Source organism: Chionomys nivalis, chromosome 1 (assembly GCF_950005125.1).
Source record: "Chionomys nivalis chromosome 1, mChiNiv1.1, whole genome shotgun sequence".
Lineage (NCBI taxonomy): Eukaryota > Metazoa > Chordata > Mammalia > Rodentia > Cricetidae > Chionomys > Chionomys nivalis.
Window position 1 is genome coordinate 149,229,293 of NC_080086.1, and position 21,711 is coordinate 149,251,003.

General features: G+C 49.6%; 1 protein-coding gene across 1 annotated transcript; it reads right to left on the bottom strand.

The window, feature by feature from the left end:
• Positions 1-585: 585 nt before the first annotated feature.
• On the bottom strand, positions 586-21,620 carry Gbx1 (gastrulation brain homeobox 1). Its single transcript, XM_057788762.1, has 2 exons — positions 21,074-21,620; positions 586-1,136 (listed from the first exon to the last, which is right to left on the bottom strand). The coding sequence occupies exons 1-2, from the start codon at positions 21,603-21,605 to the stop codon at positions 586-588; spliced, it is 1,083 nt and encodes a 360-aa protein (XP_057644745.1). The 5' UTR covers positions 21,606-21,620.
• Between the last annotated feature and the right edge of the window lie 91 nt (positions 21,621-21,711).

A 21,711-nucleotide genomic window follows, 5' to 3' on the forward strand; every position in this document is an offset into this window, starting at 1 on the left:
GCTTAAGAGTGGAAGAGGGGGCTGCTGAAGAACCCCTCACTTTGGCCATTACAGTCCCATCTCATGTCTTTGCATGTCCTTACACTGAACAGCACAATAGCGCCTTCACAAAGCGGTAGGGGGGGACAAACTGGGTGAGGCTCAAGGAAACTGTCCCAGTGCCCCATAGGAGTACAGACGGACAAAGATAAAATAGTTCCATATACACAAACTTTACACAAAATAAATAAGGAACTGTGGCCCCAGGCTGATACCACCTAGGACTTCTCCCCTCTGTTAGAAGCTGCTCCCACAGGCCTTAGCCATGGAACCCTGTAGGTCCTGGGCATTTCGTATCCCCACCTCAGGAGTCCACTTCTGCTCCAGAAGCTCTCGGGGATCAGAATTTGAACCCTGCACCCCTGAAATCCCTAGGTCTGAGGGCTCCAGCACAGTCCCAGGCCAAACACTCATGTCTGCAATCCAGGGAGCACAGCTGACCTCTCCTGGAGCAGGGTCCACGAGGCCCCTTTAGTGGGCAGCACCCAATGAGTCTTGGGCAGGGACAGGTGCAGATCCTTTGCCTTCTGGTCCCCAGGAGCCCCATCAGGGCCGGGCTCCCTGCTCCATCTGTTGGTGCTGGCTGCGCACTGCAAACCTGTTGACATGCACAGGTATGGGCACCACAATCTTGGGGTTTCTCACGGGCTCCCCAGAACGACTGCTCACATTGCCAGCCTTGATGCGCTTCCACTTGGCCCGGCGGTTCTGAAACCAGATCTTAACCTGCACCTCACTGAGCTTGAGGGCGTGGGCGATCTGGGAGCGCTCTGTCAGGCTCAAGTATTTCTTGCAGTGAAACTCCTTCTCCAGCTCCAAAAGCTGCTCGCTGGTGAAGGCTGTGCGCCGCCTTCGGCTTTTCCCCCCAGGGGTGGTGACCCCTGTGGCCACTGGTGCCCCCTCCTCAGCGCCAGTCCCCAGGTTTCCCTTTAGCTTCGGTTTAGGTCCCAGAAGAGCCCCTGGGCCCCCTGCAGAACTGTCCAGGAAGCTGTCCTCGCTGTCACCGCCTGAGCCCTCTTCCTCCTGCTCGCTGCCTGCTGGGTCTCCTGCTGGGGCCTCCAACTTCTCCTCATCTGAGCTGTACACCTTCCCCTCTGCTGTGGGGGGTGGAGTGGAGAAACCAATGGATGGGGAAGGAGCGGCACGTGGAAGCATGGCCAGGAATGAGTCATTGACAATAGGAAACAGCACATTCGGAGAGGAAGAGATGGGTCGGGAGACAAGATGGGCATCCAAGGGGGCGCGGGGAAAGGGTTCGGAGAAACAAAGAATGGGAAGAAAGTTTTTAACCAGCAGACTTCACTATGGGAAAGCAGAGAGGCAACACGTATGACAGTGACCCCCCCCAACTTTCCCACCACCCCATTTCATGCTCCCTACCACCTCCCAGATTCCTCCAAACCTGGTACCCACCCTCCTAACCCCGACCAGCAGTCCCGGGAGGAAACAATGTGGGAGCTGGCGGGAGGGAGCTAGAGCTCCCAGGAATCCCAAGAGCAAGTGGTATCCTGACTCTTAGTCCCCCAGACACACATACTAGATCTAGGTCACAGAATCTTATGTCAAGATGGAAACTACAAAGTCATTTGGTCTCATTCCAAGTCTGAAGCCAAGAAACTGACAAAGCTGGAGAACGGGATATCCTCGTCTACCTGGTTCCAGCTCTTAACCAGACTGCCCTGATGGGAAAGCGCCCAGCACGGACACCTCCTTATCTGTGACCAAACTTTCTAGGGCTCATCCTTAATGTCAGCAAGCCATTATCTCTCTCCTGCACGACACCAACGGAGGAGAGCAGGGAAGACTGGAGGGAATGTGGGACGACATCTTGACTCCTAGTGGGTGACTGTGTTATCACAGGATAGAAGAATTTTCATCTATACTTAATTCTAAAATCTAAATCACTGGTTTTAATTGTATCTCTGTCATGACTGCAAACACATTTTTTTTTTTTTTTTGGTTTTTTGAGACAGGGTTTCTCTGTGGTTTTGGAGCCTGTCCTGGAACTAGCTCTTGTAGACCAGGCTGGTCTCGAACTCACAGAGATCCGCCTGCCTCTGCCTCCCAAGTGCTGGGATTAAAGGCGTGCACCACCACCGCCCGGCGAGCAAACACATTTCAAATGCTTTTTAGAGTTGGGGAGACAGCTTAGCTGTACAGGCACGAGGGACCGGCTATAGATCTGCAACACCAACATAAAGAGCCACATGTGGTCAGCTATGGTGGCTCGCACCTGTACCCCCAGCCACAGGGCAGCAATGGACCCTGGGGGCTACCAGCTAACCAGTGTAGCTAAAATAGTAAGCTTTAGTTTCAGTGAGAGATCCTGTCTCAAAAAAACTAAGGTAGAGACCAGCATAGTGGGTGCTGCCAAGCCTAGTGACCTATGTTGGGCCCCTGAGGCTCATATGCCAAGAGGATAGAACCAACTTTCAAAAGCTGTCCTCTCTCTCTCTCTCACACACACACACACACAATTTCCTCTATTTTTTTCTTTTGTGTGTGTGTATGTGAGTTTTGCAAAGTTCTTTATTTTCTGCCCAAAGAAAACAACAGGAATTTAAAAGACAGCCCAGCAACCAGTAAGGAAAGACCCCAAGGAAGCTGTGACTTAGGAGCTCAGTGAAGATAGACTGGATGAGAGCAGCGATGAAACCCCCACGCCCACGTCACCCACACTGCATCCACAGCCCTTAGGCATGTTCAGCAGTGAGACTGCAGCTCACAGCAAACGGGATCCCGGGTGCTGGGAATGAAGAGTAAGAGAAAGGCTGTACAAAGGCATAGCACCCAGAAGGCGAGCAGTTGGCCTCCCTTGTTGTAGACCCTCCCACTTGGCCTGGAGTCAACAACCTGTTACCTCCCAGTGAGTCCACACCTGTTCCTTCAGGCCTGCTCCTTCTCCTCAGGATCCTCTGAGGCCTTGTCCCCAACCCCACTATTGCAGCCAACACCTTCATGCTGCCCCGACCCCAGCTTGCAGCAGACCAACCAAGATCCATACTGCCCCTTACCTTCCCATAAGCAGCTTTGCCATTCAGGTGCCTTGAAAAAGTGCCAATATTACCTCAGCCCTAGTCACAAATATTTTCTTTTCTGCAAGATTAAGGCCTGGGGGCTGGAGAACCAGCTCAGTGGTTAAGAGCATTGGCTGCTCTTGCAGAGGACCCGTGTTCTGTTCCCAGAACCTAGCAACAACATGTCTCAGAATATCCTGTAACTATAGTTCCAAGGGATCTGATGCCCTCTTCTGGTCTCCATGGGCACCACATGCAGGCCAACACTCATTCACACACACAGGATAAAAGCAAATAAATCTTTTGCTAAAGATTCAGGACCAGGACATGGGTACCCTCCTTCTTCTTGCTAAAGGATCTTGTTCATACCATTTTTTTTTTCATTTGCACAGACTCACACTTCTCAAGTCCCAAATGGAAGTCTCAACCTTCCTCCAAGCTTTCACCCTTACTATGCTATCACAGCTGGCCTAGGAAACCCCTCCTCCCCATCACCAGACTCCACCAGGACAACACTCTTATTCTCCTTTCATGGTCCTATCCAACCCCTCCCTCACAAGTCTGCCTCTCAGATCTGACCAGAGCTGGGCCCTTTCTAACCACTAAACCTGCTTCTTCTAGTGGTTTTCCTGTCTTCTGTACCCACCTGTCCCTAGCCCTGTCTCTGCTGGGGACACCACATTTCTCCCCAGATCAGGCATTGGCTCCCTCCCTGGCTCCTTCAGGCTGGCCCTTTTTCCTTGTCATTCTCTTGGAATTTGGATGCTTCTTGGACTCATCTGCTGCCATAATATGTGAGTGACATCAACCTCATTCACTTTATTAAAAAAAAGCAAACTATGTCTCTTCCTATTAGAATATAAACACAAAAATGTGGGTTTCAATCGTATTTTATTCACGGTTATAGCTTTGGTAGCTTAAAAATTACCTATAGAGTAGGCATTTAATAAATATGTAACAAAATAAAAGTAGCTATTTCCAGGGCAGGCATGTATGCTCTCTCCCTCTCTCCAGCTGTTCCCTTTCTCAGGCCCTCCTGAGATAGCCCCCTTCAGCTCCACCCATTCCCAGCATCAGGATGACTCCCTTCCTGTGCATACACCCCAGTGTGCAGTGTGCCTCTGATCTTCCCATACCCAGAAGAGTCCTAGCGGATCTTAAGGCACTAAAAGAAGTGAAGAAAATAAAACACACTCTGTAATAATTAATAATATGTTAAGAAAAACATAACCCAATGGCGCAATGTTTCAAACAGTGTTAAAAGGGCAGAAACTGGATTTCAGGGCTTGAAGGATAGAGGGAACCATTTAGTACAGTGCCAAGCCCCGGGGGGGCATCCAATAAATCTAAATTGATAATGATTGAGAGGAGGCTCCCCGCTCCTCCATCCGGCAGAGCCCTCCTGAGATCATCTCATCCATCCCTCTGTCTTCAGACAGATCCAGAAACTCCAGCCCACACACGCAGGCCACCCTCCCTGCCACTTTTAAAGCCACAAGAGGAGCGAGGGTTCATGGCCTCTCACTGTTTCTTGATCCCCGTGGGGCACTGAGTGGCAGGAGCAAGAGTTTCTGCCTGGGCCTTTATGACTGTGACAGTGAAGACTCTGATAAGCCACCTCTAGACTGAGGTGGGGGTGGGGCAGTGGAGGGACCGCACAACCGAAAGCTGGCCTCAGAGGACAGCCATTGGAACAGTGAAGGAATCCCAAAGAGGAGCGACTGAAGGGACAGGGAAAGCAGGCAGAGAGGAACATAAGCCAGAGGGGAGCAGGGCCCAGAAGTGGCAGGAAACTGAATGATGAACCAGACAAAGTGGAAGGCTGAGTTTCTTACAGAGACAGGGAAAATGGAGCGGGGGGGGGCGGTATGGACAAATTGAACAGCACCATTTCCTCGCTCCAACCCCAACCCCCAGTACGGACACATTTGCTGCTGTCACTTGCTCTTTGCTCCACCAGCAGAGGGCACACTGAGAACCTGGATGGAGTCAGTGGCCAGGAATGAATGGCCCCACAGGCAGCAAGCTCACACAGCTTACCATTTCCTCGTAACTTAGTTAAGAAAGAAATGCAGGGGGCTGGAGCAATGGCTCGTTACAGCCATCCACCCATAACTACAGTTCCAGGAGATTGGATGCCGTCTTCTGACCTTCTGGGGCACCAAGGATGCACCTGGGACACGTACATACATGCAGACAAAGCACTCACACATGAAATAAAATGAATGCATCGTTTTTCAAAAAGAAAGAGCAAGGAAGGAAAGAAAGAAATGCAGCTGGGTGTGGTAGTACACACACCTTTAATCCCAACACAAAGAGAGACAGGTAGACCTTTAGGGATTCAGGGCTCTCTGATGTAGGCAGTGAGAGCCTCAGTCAGGACTGTGAAGTGGGACCCTGCTTTAAAGAAGAGGAGGAGGGGGAAAAGAAATGCAAGCTGTTTTCCTTTATCTGATTTATAATAAATATCAATAGCAAAAGAGTCTAAATAAAATTCCCACATTTTTGTGGTTCATTAAAAACAAACAGAAGCACTAAGGAAGCCTGTTGCTTGCTTGAGATCAAGTCTCTCAAAGTAACTCAGTGCCTGGGAGCTTGCTATGGAGACCAGGGTCACCTTGAATTTGCAGCGATCTTCCTGTTTCTGCCTAGAGAGGGATTACATGGCTCGGGTTTGTCATGCCTAGCTGTCAAACTTTTTCATCAATTTTCTATTTGTGAAGTTTGATTTAGAGGAACTGGACTAGGCAGACGCCAGATACACAGAAGAAAATTTCCAGTTGAAAATGGACTCAGCTGATAAAACAAGATGCCACTGAACATCTTAAATTTTGTTGTTGTTGAGGCCAGGTCTCTCTAAGTAGCCCTGGCTGTCCTGGTACTTACTACGTAGACCAGGCTGGACTCAAACTCACGGAAATCCACCTGTGTATGCCTCCCTAGTGCTGGGATTAAAGGTGTGAACATCATGACCAGCTTCCACTGAACAATTTATAATGGAAAACAAGGATTCTGGGGGAGGGGAATCTTCAGCAAAATGAAAACTGTTTTGAGGTAGAAGTTGCCAAGGAGGCAGAAAGGTCCTGTGTGGGAATGTCAGGACTGCTGCCAGAGTGTGTGCGAGGCTCCCTGTGACCCCAGAGCCTGTGGGGAAGCCTTGGCTTTCCGCGGGGCTGGGTGATGGTGCGGAAGGCTGGGTAGTAGGAAACAGGCAGAAGTCACAGGACTGCTCCTGTGACTTATAGGACCTAGGGACTGTTCCTCGTGGACTTGGAGAACCCGAACTCGCAAAGCTTGAACTACAGTTACTCAGAGAGTTGGTGTCAAGAGAGCTGCCACCCCTCGGAGTGCAGAGGTTACACTCAGGCTGCCTCAGAGTTAGGGCGGAGGCTCCAGAGACCGGAAGCCCTATCAAGGCCTCCCCCATCCTCTAGACAAAGAACTACAGGTAAGGGAGTAAGTGGGAGAAATAGCCTTCTCTAGAGAAGAGTACACCAATTGGCTACCCAGCAACGAGTGGTCAGCCCTGAAAACATATAAGAGTAACGTGATACAGACTGAGCAGGTTGTATTTAGTATTATGTATGTAATAACAATTAATGAAAAAGAAGCCATGATTTCTTTTTCTTTTGAGAGAGAGGGTTTGTCTGCAGCTTTGTAGCCTGTCCTGGAACTTACTTTGTAGACCAGGCTGACCTTGAACTCACAGAGATCCAGCTGTCTCTGCCTTCCAAGTGCTGGGATTAAAGGCGTGCGCCACCACCGCCCAGCAAGGCCATGAATTATAAAGAGAGCAAGGAGGGGTATATGAGCAGGTTTGGAGAGAGGAAAGCGAAGGGAGAAATGTTATAGCTATATTATAATCTCAAAAATAAAAGGAATAAATGGGTCCAGCTGGGCTAGAGAGGAACTCACCAGCCACACAGAATCTATGGGAGGTATTTTCCCAGCAGAGAGACCACACAGTGCTCAGGCTGGGCATTGCTGTGCCTGTCAGAAATCCCAGCACTGGGGAGGTCAAGACTGGAGGATGGTGAGTTCGAGGCCAGCCTGGAACAGCACCAGACTTGCCTGCTACACTGGAGTCACCAAGGACGATGAATGCCATTGAAGGGATGTCTTCAGACTTAGGCCCCAGGACAGGCTCAGACTGAGCTGTTCCTCGCTGTCCCAGCTACTGAGGCTTAGAGGACAGCAGTCGCCTGTGGGGCTGAAAGAAGCCCCAAGTTCTGACTTCTCTTGTCTTCTTGAAAAACAACAGCACCAACATTGCCCTACTTGGCTCCCAGGACAAAGACCCTCCCTTCTCGTACTCCCTAGACAGTCATTCTTTTCCAGATGGTGGGGTGAGAAGGTGGGAGAAATCCTAGGTCATTTCCCCAGAGAGATCTAGCTGCACTTCCCAGTCCTCAGCACCGAACCACTCCTTTGCGGACCAGGACTGTCTCAGTCCCCTTCCAGCTCTTTCTTTGCTCAACCCTTTGACTTGATGCGATTGGCATGCCACTGTCTCCATCACTTGATACACGTAAGCAGCATTCCTGTCTCTGCACTCTCTTCCGGCCCCTTGGCATTCCCTGCTCCACAGAAACAGGAGGACCTTTGCTAGATCACTGCGATTCTGCCTCTCCCAGTTCTGGGACAAGCTCAGGGGAGTTCCAAGTACCCACGTGTCCCAGTTAGTTTTTCTGTCTTGACACAAGCTAGAGACTCTCAGTGGAGGGATATTCTCCACCTGACTGTCCTGTGGATACGTCTTTGGGGACATTTTCTTGGTTAATGATTGAGTGAAAAGGCACAGACCAGTGAGGATAGCACCATCCTTGGGCAGGCCATCTTGAGTTAGCAGGCTGAGTAAGTCACCAGTAAGCCAGTGAGCCATGTTCCTCTGTGGCCTCTGCCTTAGTTCCTGCCTTGAGTTCCTGCCCTTGATGATGGGCTGTAATTGAAGCCATATAAACCCTTTCTTCCCCAACAACAGAAAGCAAACTAGGACACCAGGCTGTTTCAGACCCAACGACCTTTCACGGACTCTAACATCATTGCTGCCCAGGATGCTTCTGTGTAACCTTGGACTTTCCTGCGCGTTTTCCACGTTTTCTCTACCTTAGGCCACTGGCTGAAGGCTGAAGATGTAGGGCTGCTCCACTCTATCAGCACAGACAGCAGAGTCGCTAACCCGACTGTCAGATGAAGGAAATGGAACTGAGAAAGGGTGAGATGATGTTCTAAGTCCCACACCTGGGGACACTGTGCCGCATCCGGAATCTCGGTATCTGAAACCTAGCGTTCATGCATTCCAGCGTTTCCAGCAGATTTTCTTCCCCTTGCCTTCCGCTCAAAGTAACAGCTCTTGTCCAGTGCCCCCCCCCCCCCGCAAATAGAAAACCTTTTTAAATTGTGTGGCTTAGTTTTATTTGCATGAGTGTTTTGTCTGCAACCATGTCTTTGTACCAAACGTGTGCCGGGTGCCCAAGGAGGCCAGAAGAGAGTACCCGATCCCCTGGGGATGCAGTTACAGATGGTTGTGAGTCACCATGTGGGTGCTGAGAATTGGAGCCGGTCCTCTCTCTAGAAGAGCAGCCAGTGCTCTTGACCACTGAGCTATCTCTCCAGCCCTAAATTGCCTTCTTATCAGGTTCAAGTGTAAACCTCATTTCTTTCCATACACACAGGCTCTAATCACTGAGCTACACATACGTGCTCACAGAAGAGGGCCTGTCCCTAAGTATCACTTCTTCTCCCGTTATTCCCAAGACAGAATTCCCATCAGATCTTTCTTGCCTTTGAGAGCATGTGGAACAGAATCTTACCAGCTGGTATTCCTTTTCTTTGAAAATGTATTTTCTAGCTCTGGAGAGATTGCTCAGAGGCTAAGGGCACATTCTGCTCTTGCAGAGGACCTAAGTTTTTTTTCCCAGTACTCACCTGAGCTGGCTCACAATCACCTAGAACTCCAGGTCCAGGGAGATCCCTGTATTCATTCATATGCACATACTTACATGCAGACACATACACACTTAACACACAGATAACAGAGAACCTCACACACATACCTACATACACAGACATACACAAACACACATACTCACACTTCCCTACAGACACACACATAAACACACACACACAGACACACAAACACACACAATTAAAAGTAAATTTTTGAAAAAGAGAAAAATGTGCTGGGCAGTGATGCTGCACACCTTTAATCCCAGCACTCAGGAAGGAGAGGCAGGTGGATCTCTGTGAGTTTGAGTCCAACCTGGTCTACAAATCAAGTCCCAGGATAGCCAGAGCTACCCCGAGAAATCCTGTCTCAAAAAACAAAACGAGAGAGAGAGAGATAAGGAGAGATAAGGAGAGAGAGAGAGAGATAAGGAGAGAGAGAGGGAGAGAGAGAAAGGAGAGAGAGAGAGAGAGAGAGAGAGAGAGAGAGAGAGAGAAAGAGGGGGGGGTACGGTAGTACACACTACCCTGCACTCAGGAAGCTGAGGCAGGAGGATGGTGAGTTTAAGGGCTAGCCTGGGCTACAGAGTAAGACTCTGTCTAAAAGGGGGCAGGGGGACTGGGGCTGTAGCATAGATAGTAGAAGGTTTGCCTAGTGTCCACAAAGCCCTGAATTCAATCACCAGCAGAGCTTCCTTAGGTTGGAATGAGAACAAAAAGCCAGAGCGTTGCTGAGAGGTAGTTTTTCAGCTCTGCTTTCTTCATCGCAGGCCCCAGGCTCTCAGAGCCACCCTGACCTCTTCCCAGTCCTCCGGCTGCTTCACTGGCCCAAGAGAAACCTAAGCGCCTTCCCGCCAGTATTTCTCCCCCGTCCTGCCTTATTTCTGGCCCAGTGACCACACCCCCTTCTTTAGGGCCTTGTTCCTCTTGGGCAACACAGTACCTGGTAGCCTGTCAATCACATTTTTCTGTGCTTCTGGGCTCAGGTTGGCCTGCGGCTAGACAGGGCTGTAAGGACATGCTGTATCCCGAGTTGTACACGCAGGAACTGTAAGTAGGGATTGTGACAGTAAAGGGAGCTGTGGCTGTGCCCTCTCCACCTCTCTCTAGGGTAGAGGGGCCTTGAGGAGAGAAAGGAGAGAGAGAGAAGCCTGACACAGAGAGAGGAAGACCCACACCATCTGCATTTTGGATGCACTTGGGTACTTTGCTGTACCATGAATCAACATATGCCCATTTTAGCTTAAATTAAAGTTGAGGAGCTAGAACCAATGCCTTTGTGTTTAAAAACACTTGCTGCTCCTCTGGAGGGCCTAGGTTCAGTTCCTAGCACCCATGTTCAGTGGCTCACCGCTTTGGTTTCCAGGGAATCTGATGGCACATGGAACACATACACAATATCTCTCTCTCTCTCTCTCTCTCTCTCTCTTTCACACACACACATACACACACAAAATAAAATGATGAGTGAATAAGTATTTTTTAAAATTTGGGTTGAGCTACCATCATAAGCAGTCCATGGGGGTATGGTTAAATGAAGTGGGAAGTGGGGGCCCATGCCTTTAATCCCAGCACTTGGGAGGCAGAGGCAGGGGGATCTCTGTGAGTTCGAGGTCAGCCTGGTCTACAGAGTGAGTTCGAGGACAGCCAGGGCTACACAGAGAAACCCTGTCTGGGGGCAGGGATGCTGTCACAAGGCGCAGCAATGACCAACAGACTGCAGACATGAGGTCCTCCACCCCACACCTACAACAGTCCATCGGAGACAATCCCACCCCATTTCCTGACGCCCTTCCTCAGAGCACCACCTAGTCTGGAGTTCCTTTGGAAGTTAAACATCTCCACGACCCTCCTGATTAAGTGTCGGGGTCAGCCGGTCAACAGCTTTGTTTCCAGCTCCAAACAGAAGCAGTAAGAGCATGGGAATTCAGACAAGAGAAAAGACTGCAGAGGAAGGAGCAAGCAGACCCCAGGGGGGCACAGGAGAGCACTTCAGGTCAAAATGGAGACAGGGAAGCCTAAAGGAAAGAGAAAGAGCCAGACACGCAGGTGGCCTTGGTGGTTCACATCTGTAATCTCAGTACTTGGGAGGTTAAGGCAGGAGGATCATGGTTCAGGGCCAGCCTGGCCTATGTCATAAGTTCCAAAACAAGAATAGGCAAAGACAAATTGGAGCCTGTATTATATCAGACTCAGCACAATGCTCCATTCTGCCTGTCCTCAGACTCACGTGTCCACCATCACTCCTAAAGTATCTGTCTTGGTCAGTAGCTACCTCTCCTATGCCACCTCTAAGGCGAGCTCTCACAGCAAAATTCTGTGCAAAGTTACCAGCTATTGGAAGAGCTGTGACAGTGATGATTCTGTCGATTTATGTATGTATGCATGCATGCATGTATGTATGTATGTATGTATGTAAGTATGTTTGTGTGTATAGGTATTTTTCTTGCATGAATGCCTGTTTATTGCATGCATATTGGTGCTCAGGGAAGCCAGAAGATGGTTTGGGGTCCTCTGGTATTGGAGTTGTGGAAAGTTGTAAGCAATCAAGTGGGTGATGGGAATAGAATCCAATGCTCTTAACTACTGAGCCATCCCTCCAACACCCCCCCTACACACTTTGATATAGTTTATCATATAGCTCCAGGCTGGCTTCAAATCTCAAATTTACTATTCATCAAGAACAGCCTTGAACTGCTAATCCTCCTGCCTCCACCTCCTCAGTGCTTAGACTCAAGGCATGACCACCACACCTGCGGTTCTGAGGATCTGGCTCAGGGCTACTTAGACGCTGGACAAGCAATTTGCTGTCTGAGCTATGTCCTTAGCCCTCCAGTAAGACCTTCCTTAAATCCAGGACTCAGTGTAAAGGTCTTCCTGCATACCTGGTAACTCTGCGATAGATGCCATGGCCCTCATTTCTCTGGTAAAGACCACTGAGGCTTTTCAGGTTAGTCTCAGTTATATTCCTCAAAGAAGCAGCAATGCTGGGTCTATGCCCGTCTTTCCCAGGCACAACCTGTGCTGGCACCTCTGTGCCCCTCCCTTCTTACCACTGACTGTGTGAAGAGACTAGAATCCAGTGTTGTATAGCTAAAGGATAAACTGGACGGCAGCAACAGAAAGGCCAGCTCTGTAGGCCAGCTTTTCCTGCTGTGGTTGCTGCCCTCGATGCACACCAGGTACACACACCTCCACTCCTATGCCATTGCCTGACTCCACCTCCCCAGCCTCAGACCCACGCCCGACATCACCACACGACGCACACAGCCAGCCAGCCTCTGACTTCTTCGTGGGCACACCCACACCTCACTGGGAAGCACAGTGTTCACAGACCCCTTGTTCAGGGTACCTTTAATGTATATTAAATATCACACATACACGCACGTGCACACGCACACACACACACACACGCAGGAGCCAAGGGGTATCAAAAGAGGCATTAGGTCCCCTGGAACTGGAGTTATAGGCAGTTGTGAACCACTACATGAGTGCTGAGAACTGAACTCAGATCCTCTGCAAGAGCAGCAAGTGCTCTTAACCACTGAGCCATCTCTCCAGCCCCACCCCTTTTAGAAAAAGAATGACTCATCAATAAAAGTATCCTTAAGGATCAAGCTGGATTGTAAACCAGGCTTTGAGGCATACACCTCTAACCCCAGCTAATTGAGAGGTTAAGGCAGGAGGATTGTGAGCTCTGGGCCAGCCTGGAACTGAGACTTATCCTCATCTTTAAAACAAACAACTGCCAGGCGGTGGTGGTGCACGCCTTTAATCCCAGCACTCGGGAGGCAGAGGCAGGCCGATCTCTGTGAGTTTGAGGCCAGCCTGGTCTACAAGAGCTAGTTCCGGGACGGGCACCAAAGCTACAGAGAAACCCTGTCTCGAAAAACCAAAAAAAAAAAAACAAAAAAAACAAAAAAAAACCAAAAAAAACCCACAAACTCGAGCACATTAAAATACAAACAACAAACAGAACTGTACAGCCAGAAACAACCTTAAAGAAAACGTAATTCTGGCAATATTTGGGAGGAGGGGAGGGAAATGGGAAACGGGGAGCAGGTGAAAATTTTAATTAAAAAAGAATAAAAATAAAAACTAAAAAAAAAAAGAAAACGTAATTCAAACCCCTCATTTTCCTGATGAGGAAGCAGAGAGGTGATGTGGCCAACATCAAGAAGTTCTGAGCGTGGGTGCAGCAGCAGGTGCATTGAGACAGAGGCTCACTGCATAGCCCTGGCTGACCTAGGAATTTCTGTATAAACCAGCCTGGCTTCAGACTCACAGACATCCACCTGCCTCTGGAGAGCTGGCATTAAAGGAATGCACCACCATGCCCAATCAATTATATTATTATTATTATTTCTCTCTCCTCTCTCTCTCTCTCTCTCTCTCTCTGGGTCTCAGGTAGCACAGGCTGACCTCAAACTTGTTCAAGAACAGAAGTGGCCTTGAATCCCTCCTGCCGTGCCTGACTGGCTCTTCCCACTATTCCTATTGTCTTTCTCCCACTGTTCCCAATAGAACCTCCCAGCCCATTACTCTGAGTTAAAGAATTTTCTTCCTAATCTTGGTGTGGTGGCACGTGCCTTGAATCCCAGGCAGGTGGATCTTTGAGTTCAAGGCCAGCCTGATCTACAAAGCCAGTCCCTGGACAGCCAAGGCTACACAGATAAACTCTGTCTTCAAAAACCCAAAATAAAACAAAAAGAATTCTCTCCCTAACCATCTGTAATATATGCCTTCACACTGTGTGTGCCGCCGCTGCAGAAGCTGCTCCTCCCCATCTGAGTCAGGGGAGCTAAGCTCTGGTCCAATCCCCCAGCACAGTGAGACTGCCTCTCAGGAATGGACTTTGAGATCTGCCAGTCCTGGGGGGTCTTAAATGCTTTGTACCATAAACTCCCCTGGAGGTGGCTAAAACCTGCCAGCCCCTTCTCAGCTCCGGCTATGCAGCAGAGAGTACACTTTTATACTTGAAACCAATAAATTAGAACACAGCATCAAGGGCTGAAGAGGTGGCTCAGGGACTAAGTGTGTATACTGCTCTTTCAGAGGACCCAAGTTCAGTTCCTACAGCCATGTCTGGAAGCTCAAAATGAGTGCAACTTCAGGTTCAAAGGATCTAGTACCTCCTTTTGACCTCAGAGGGTACCTGTATTCATGTGCAAATACCTACACATAGTCAAACACATATACATATAATTAAAAATAGGCTGGGGTGGTGGTGGCGCACGCCTTCAATCCCAGCACTCGGGAGGCAGAGGCAGTTGGATCTCTGTGTCCGAGGACAGCCAAGACAAAAATAAAATAAAACCCTAAAAGATAAAACAAAGGAGTTGGAGAGATGATTGGGCAGACAAGAACACATATTTATTTATTTATTTATTTATTTAGAGGCATGATTTCTCTGTATAAAAGCCCTGGCTGTCCTAAAACTTGCTTTGTAAACAAGCTTTCCTCAAACTTGCAGAGATCCACCTGTCTCTGCCTCCTGAGTACTGGGATTAAGTTAAAGGTATGTACCACCATACTCAGCAATAGTGAGTGGCTCTCAAGACACAGGCTGGGTCCCCAGCACCCAGCTTATAGCAATCCATGACTACAGTTCCAGTGTATCCGATGACCTCCTCTGACTTCTGTGGGCACCAGGCATGCACATGGTGCACATACACACAGGCAAAACATTCATATACAGAAAATAAAATGTTTTAAAAAATTAATTAAAATAAGTATTTTTAAAAGTTATTAAATATTTAATCTTTTTTGTTTTTGTTTTTCAAAACAGGGTTTCTTTGTAGCTTTGGAGCCTGTCCTGGAACTAGCTCTTGTAGACCAGGCTGACTTCGAACTCAGAGATCCTCCTGCCTATACCTCCTGAGTGCTGGGATTAAAGGCGTGAGCCACCACCACCCAGTTAAACTTAATCTTGTCATATAATCCTGCTCCTTTACTAACTCAAGAAACATTCTCTCTCCAAAGAATGTAAATCTTCATGAAAATACATGATTTCTATGAAAAAAAACTTCATGTATTGCTAAGACAATCACGTTTTTTCGTTCCACTATCACACATTAAAGGACATACTAATTTTTAACTAGGACTTAGTAAAGTGACTTAGGGTGTGACCTCACTCATCATGTTGACAGATTCCTGTCAGGTGGTCCTTGGAGCTCAGGTTCAGATCCCTGCTTTAAACACCCAATCTAGGAATAGAAAGGGACACCAAAGATCCCCTTGTGGGCCAAGTGTGGCACACGCCTTTAATCCAGAGGCAAATAGACCTCCAGGAGTTCAAGGTCAGCATGGGCTGCAAAGCAAGTTCCAGGCCAGCATAACATGTCCCCCAAACAGACGAACAAACAAAAATCCACCACAACAAATAAACAAAACCCAGCCAAACACACACATGTACACATGTACACACATGTGCGCACACATGCATGCACACACGTGCACACGCATGTGCACACACTCACAGTGCACACATGCGTGCACACATGTGTGTGAACAGATGCACATGCATGCATACACACACATGTACACACATGTGCACACATACACAAAGTCACCTCAATGAAAACTTTTGATCTAGATGAGGAAACTCAAAGCCTAAAGAGGTTGTGTGACAGTGATTCTCCCAAAGTGTCTTAAACACCCTAGGCCCATAATAGACATACAATAAAAAAATTAAAAAATAGACAAACAATAAAATATTCTCCAACTGAAGCAGGTGTCAAAATTGCACAGTAAAATAGTGACAAAGCTGAGACTTGAGTCCTTGAGTCAGAACTTAAACTACAGCGAGCAAATGCAATGCTTGTCTTTTTATAACTATTACCATCACATTACTATTTAGTGTGTCAGTGTGAACATGTGTGTGGGATCAGTTTTCTCCTTTCCCAGGTGGGTCCCAGGGATTGAACTCAGGTCTTCAGACTTGACAGCAAGAGCTGACACCATTTCTCTAGCCCAACGTTTGTCTCCTTTAAAAGTCAGGGGACCTCTGGACGTAGTGACACAGGCCTTTAAGCCCAGCACTCAGGAGGCAGAGGCAGGCGGATCTCTGTGAGTTGGGGCCAGCCAGGGCTCCATAGAGAGACTCTGTCTTGAAAAGAAAAAAAATCCCAGAACTCGGGAGGCAGAGGCAGGCAGATCTCTGAGTTCAAGATCCGCCTGTTCTACAGCGCTCCAGAACAGGCTCCAAAGCTACTGAGAAATGCTGTCTCAAAAAACCAAACCAAACAATAACAACAAAAAAAAGTGAAGTAAGTTGGTAGAAGGTTAGCTGGGGCTGTAACATCAGAAATTCAAGATCATCTTGTATATTATGAGTTTGAAGCCAGCCTAGGTTTGTCTCAATACCTTGTCTTAAAATAAAAATAAAAATGGCTGGAAAGATGGCTCAGCAGTTTAGGAGGACTGTTCTTCCTAGCACCACATCAGGGGGCCACTGACAGCTGCCTATACCTGCAACTCCAGGGTCCTCGACAGTCTTTTGGCTTCTGGACACATATACATGTAATGTTAAAAAATAAAATATTTCAGAGAGAAAAAATAAAAACAAAATGTGAAAAGTCAATGGAGCAAGCTGAGAATAGTGGCGCACGCCTTTAATCCCAACACTTGGGAGGCAGAGGCAGGCAGAGTGCCGTGAGTTTGAGACCAGGCTGAGCTACACAGTGACTCTGAGGTCAGCACGGGAAACTGAAAGATAGCCTGTTTTTAAAAACAAAACAAACCCCAAAGTCAGTGGAACAATCAGTCTCTGTGCACTTTCTCTAAAGTGCCAGGAAAATATACTCTAGGTCTTTGTCATCTAGAAAGCAAAGTCCCCCCTCTTGTTTTTAACAACAGAAATCTCTGGCTCTACGCACGTCATTTCCCTCTCATAGATAAATACTGTATCTTGGCGATCATAATGGACACCTATTCAGAAATTAATTAATGGTCATCTAAAAATGTTCCCTAGCTATAATCAGGTGCCTTGCTTACAGCAATCAGCCCTTGAATACCAGGCTGCTCTGAAGTTTCCTGGCTCCCTGTGTGATTACCATCATCACTGCAATTCCCATTTGGAAATTAGCAAATCCTTACCTGCTCGGTTTTTAAAACATAGTGCTCACTGCACTGACATCTCTCAGGCTGGTCCCTCATCCTCTCTCATCCTCTCCACCACCCTGGCTACCAGTGTTTACACTTGTCCCTCTTTCAACACAGGCATCATGTCTGTCTCTCCTGGTATCTTTATCGTCCATCTAATGGTTCTCCACGGTGTACACACACCCCCACTCGCTGTCTAAGCTTCTACATCCAAGAGGTCCAACCTTCAAGTGGGATTCTCCAGAAAGTCTCGGTTTGAAGCTCCAGTCTGCACTGTCCCCAGTGGATAGCTTTATTCCATTTCTCCCCAGCACACAGCATCCTTTCCCGTCATCAGCTGTGTGCTGCACAGCCTTGCCATATCCGGCACACAGGTTAGCCGTGACTGACTCTCACAGCCAGAGCTCACACATTTCTTCAGGTCCCCAAGACCAGGTCAGATCCTCCCAGCTGGGGCTGAATCTGGACACTAAGGGTCTGCCACCCAATGGCTGTCATGAGACTGCTCTTACAGACTCTTCAGATGTGTTGATACGGTCACTGTCAGCACCTGAAACATGGCGAGTTTGAAGGCAGCTGAGCTGGGAGTGGAGAATGTGCGCACTGGATTTCAAAGGCAGTATGAAAAGGGGATACAAGCTATGCCATTCGAATATGGATGTGGATCGATGATGAAATATTTTAGACGTGTTTGATTAAATAAGAATATTATCATTCATTGCACTAGCTTCTTTTATCTTTTTAAAAGACCAGTGAAAAAACCTTTAAATTACAGATATTAATAAATTGCTTGTTTGGTATTTCTAGTAAACTCTCACTTCTTTGGGTTCTTCTGATGGTATGTTTGTGTGAACACGTGCATGCGAGTGTGTGAGAGCTCAAGTGGGTGTGAGCACACGTGTGTATAGAATCCAATGCCTCACCCATTCTAGGCAAGCCCTCTACCACCCCAGCCCTACTGGGCCATATTTAATCCTCCCTATGCTCCTATTAAAAGTGTACCCCCACTGCTCCCCATGCTCCCAACCTAGAACTCCTTTCCTTCCATCTGCCGTTCTCAGGGCTTCTTCTAGCCACCCTTTCTCCACACAGTCCTCCCTTTCCCCCCCATTTGCTAACATAACTTTTAGCCCTACCCTCAAATTATAACGAGGTTCCGGGCTGTGTCTTCCTCAGTTCTCATACAGAGTGACATCTTTCTTAATTCTTAGCCAACAAAAAACAATTCCCTGTAATTCCCAAAGAATAGAACTTTTTCATTCTCCAAATTGGCCTGTCTTCACTAGAAGTTTTCTTCTTTTCTTTTTAAAGATAGGGCTTCAAGTAACTCCTGCTGTCCCCCAACATAATATGTGGCTGTGGTCGACTCTGAACTACTCATCTGTCAGTCTCTCCCTCCTAGTGATGGGTGCCACCCCGCCCAGCTGTTGTATAAGGTCATTTGGAGAGGCTAGCAAGCATACATTAAATATTCAACAAGTGTGAATGAGCAATAACTTCAGCCCAATGCCTCCCACTCATCCCCACCAGAAAAGCAACTCTCCCTCTGTCATTTTAAAGACTGTACTTTTCTGTGGAGGTTCCGGTCCCACGCACAGCGGAGAACTCTCTTACTCCATCCCAAGTAGCCCGAGACAGTCCCCCAACAAAAGGTTCTATTTCCCATCAGCCTTGGCGGCCTTGTGCTGTCATTCCCCGGATGGAGTTTATGCCTAACCTTTGGGTAACTGCATTTTTATCTTTCCACAGTCATGTCAGGGAACACTCCCGGCTGGGGAAGTAGGTGAGCAGCTGTCGGCAAAGGGGCCGGGACAGCTGTGCTGAGGGTGAAGACAGGTTCCCGTCCCTCTGAAGCCTGACTTCCTTACTGCTCTTCCAGCACCTAAGGTGATACTGCCATAGACCATCCCAGGCTGGGACGCGACCTTCAGCACAGAAACTGTCAGCACCCTCCTCTGCCCCCCACCCATTATATTGCCAACAAAGTCCCTTCCCTGTGCTTCAGCAGCGGTATGCACAGCTCCCTTTCTTGTGGGTTCCTTTTTTCTTAGATCAGGAAACCTGTTCTTCCTCCCTGGGTCACCAGCCTGCCGGCACACTCTGTCCATGCTGAAGCTCTCGGCATGCCCTGGCATTTTTGGTTAGCTCTCTCCCAGTCCTGCCTCGACACAACTCATCCCCACACACTTTTTCAGTGAAGTTGCTCACTCCTCATTCAGCCCAGCCCAGGGTTCCTCTTCCCACAGACGGCCAGTTCCCTAGTCACAATCTCCAGTCAGTGTCTGCCATCACCCCCTCTCGCCCACCCCCTCGCCCCTGTCATGGCTCTTTCCTTCCTCCTTTCTTCTGAGCAGTTCTCTTGTTCCCTTTTCTTCTGTTGACGTATTCAGTTTTATAGCCAATATTGGGTTTACTTCAGAAAAGAACCCCCATTATACATAAGAGTGGAGAGAAGGGCAGGGGACCCTGGCAGTGTGTGGATGAGCAGTTTGTTTCCCCCATGGTAAGAGCACACCCCCTCAGGTCTGCCCCACCTGTGGGTCCCCTCCCTCCTTCCCTCCAGCTCTAGGCTCCCCTGTGTCTGCCTGGCTGTGCCTCCAGGCCCCGTGGCCTCCACAGCACCTCTTCAGTAGCCAGCCCTGCTCCTTCCTGCTTTTGAACTATCCCAACTCTTCCTTCTGAGGAGCCTCTTTCTGCTCTGCCTTGTCCTCTTGTCCTGAAGACACTGTCTGCTATCTCCAGGTGTCTCTCTTCTTCTTAGGGTCCTCCTGAGGAGCCGCTGCTCTGACTTCAGAGCCTCTTGGGTCAGCCAGTTTGGAAAAGGAATTAACAACGGATGAATCCCCACAGCCAAAGTGCCCAGAACCAAAAATCAAAACTGGAAGACAGGCTTCTTTACAGCCCCCCCCCCAGCACCTGAGACAGTGGGCAGCCCCCTTCCCTGTGGGCAGTTCCACAGCAAAATCCTGTCCTCAGGAATCGCCTACCTGCCCTGCCCAATGACTCTTGGATCCTCTGCTTGACTCTGCTATGGTCAACTTCCAAACCCTTTGGGTCATTTACATCAGCTAAGCTAGGTGCCATGAACTGCGGAGAAGACGTGGGCTCATCTGAGTGTGAAGGAAGTTTAAGCTCTCTACTTCTACATGGGTTATTTTTCTTCATTAGAACTCCCCAGATTGCATAAGCCTCCATCTCAGCGCACCTGGCTCTGCCGGGAAAGGAGAAAGCTTGTTGGCTTTAGGATACTGAGGACAGGGTAAGAGGACTTCCAGAAATGGACTCTGATCAGGGTTCGTTTACAGCGGCATGCACCCTGTCACCGTGGAGATGGCATCCTCCCAGGGCTCTTGAATGACCTGTCAGCAGGATCCTCAACTCTCGTCTGCACTGCCACACCCAACTCTACCAGCCGCCAGTTAACGCACCTCTCTAGTCCTGGCCTGCGCTGGCTGCTCCAGCGCCCTATCTGGTTCTCTAATGTTTAGGTCTAGTCTAAATGAGCATTCAATAGTGACCTCTGTTAAGGTGAAGAAGCCACAGGCTCATCAGCCCCTCCTTCTGCACCGCATCCACAAAGCCCATGCCCACCATTTGTGTGCTGAGGGGTCGATTCAGAATGCGCCCCCACATTCTAAAGTGACAGCTGTCCCCGAATGCTGTCACCGTAGGGTCCTGCTGACGCCCTCAGGAATCCCATCCTTGAGAAGAGAAAAACGAAGGGATTCTGAAAAAAGAGACAGGGCAAGGCTTGTGGACTACAATGCCGAAAAAGCGTGCCGCCGGTGAGGCTTCAGGCGCTCCGAGGCCAGAGCAGGGCTTTGGGACCTGGAGGTGTTGGGGAATGAACATCGCGCGAGCGAGCTGGGATCTGGCACTCCAGGGCTCCAAGCAGGCGGCAGGAGTTCTGGACTGGTCCCGGTCTGGGATTTCCTGACGGTCGAACCCACGTCGTCCCCAGCACTTACCCGGCAGACTCGAGAAAGTCTCTGAGAAGTGCGGCGGCGGGGGCGGCGGGGGTTCAGCCACTTTCTCGCGCGCCGGCAGCAGCTCGTCGGCGTCCAGCGCTCCCTCCGTGCGCCGAGCCGCGGGCTCGGGGTTGCTTCGCGAGGCGGTGGAGGCGGCGGCGGCTGCAGCGGCAAGCTCCGGGGGTCCGTAGTAGGCATCGGGAGGCTCTGCAAAGCTGGGCAGTGCAGTGGTCAGAGCCACCATCGAGGGCACCGCCTGGCCCAGCCCGGCGCAGAAGGTGTTGCTCAGGCGGCCGGCAAATGAGGCGAGCGGGGCCAGTGGCGGGAGGCCGGCGGGCAGCGGCGCGGGGGCCAGTGCCTGTGGCAGCACGAGTGGCCGATAGGGCATGAACATGGGGTAGCCGGTGTAGAGCAGGTGGCCCGAGCGTGGCGGCGGCGGCCCGATGAGCGAGTCGATGGAGAAGGCGGTGCCCGGGCCGCCGCTGCCCCCGCCGCTGCCCCCGGGGGCGCCGCCGCCCGCCGCTCTCTGCATGGCGCTGCCCGGGCCCCGCCGTGCGCCCCGCGCAGACACGCAGGGCTCGCTGCGGGCGCGCGGGCCGAGGTGGCGGCGGGGCGCGGGCTCGGCGCAGTGTGGCTCC

Bases quoted from the DNA above. Each gene is read 5' to 3' on its own strand.
- Gbx1 (XM_057788762.1), bottom strand. From the start codon at position 21,605: ATGCAGAGAGCGGCGGGCGGCGGCGCCCCCGGGGGCAGCGGCGGGGGC. The intron at 1,137-21,073 runs GTAAGTGCTGGG...CACCCCCCACAG, and splicing joins GACTTTCTCGAGTCTGCCGG to CAGAGGGGAAGGTGTACAGC.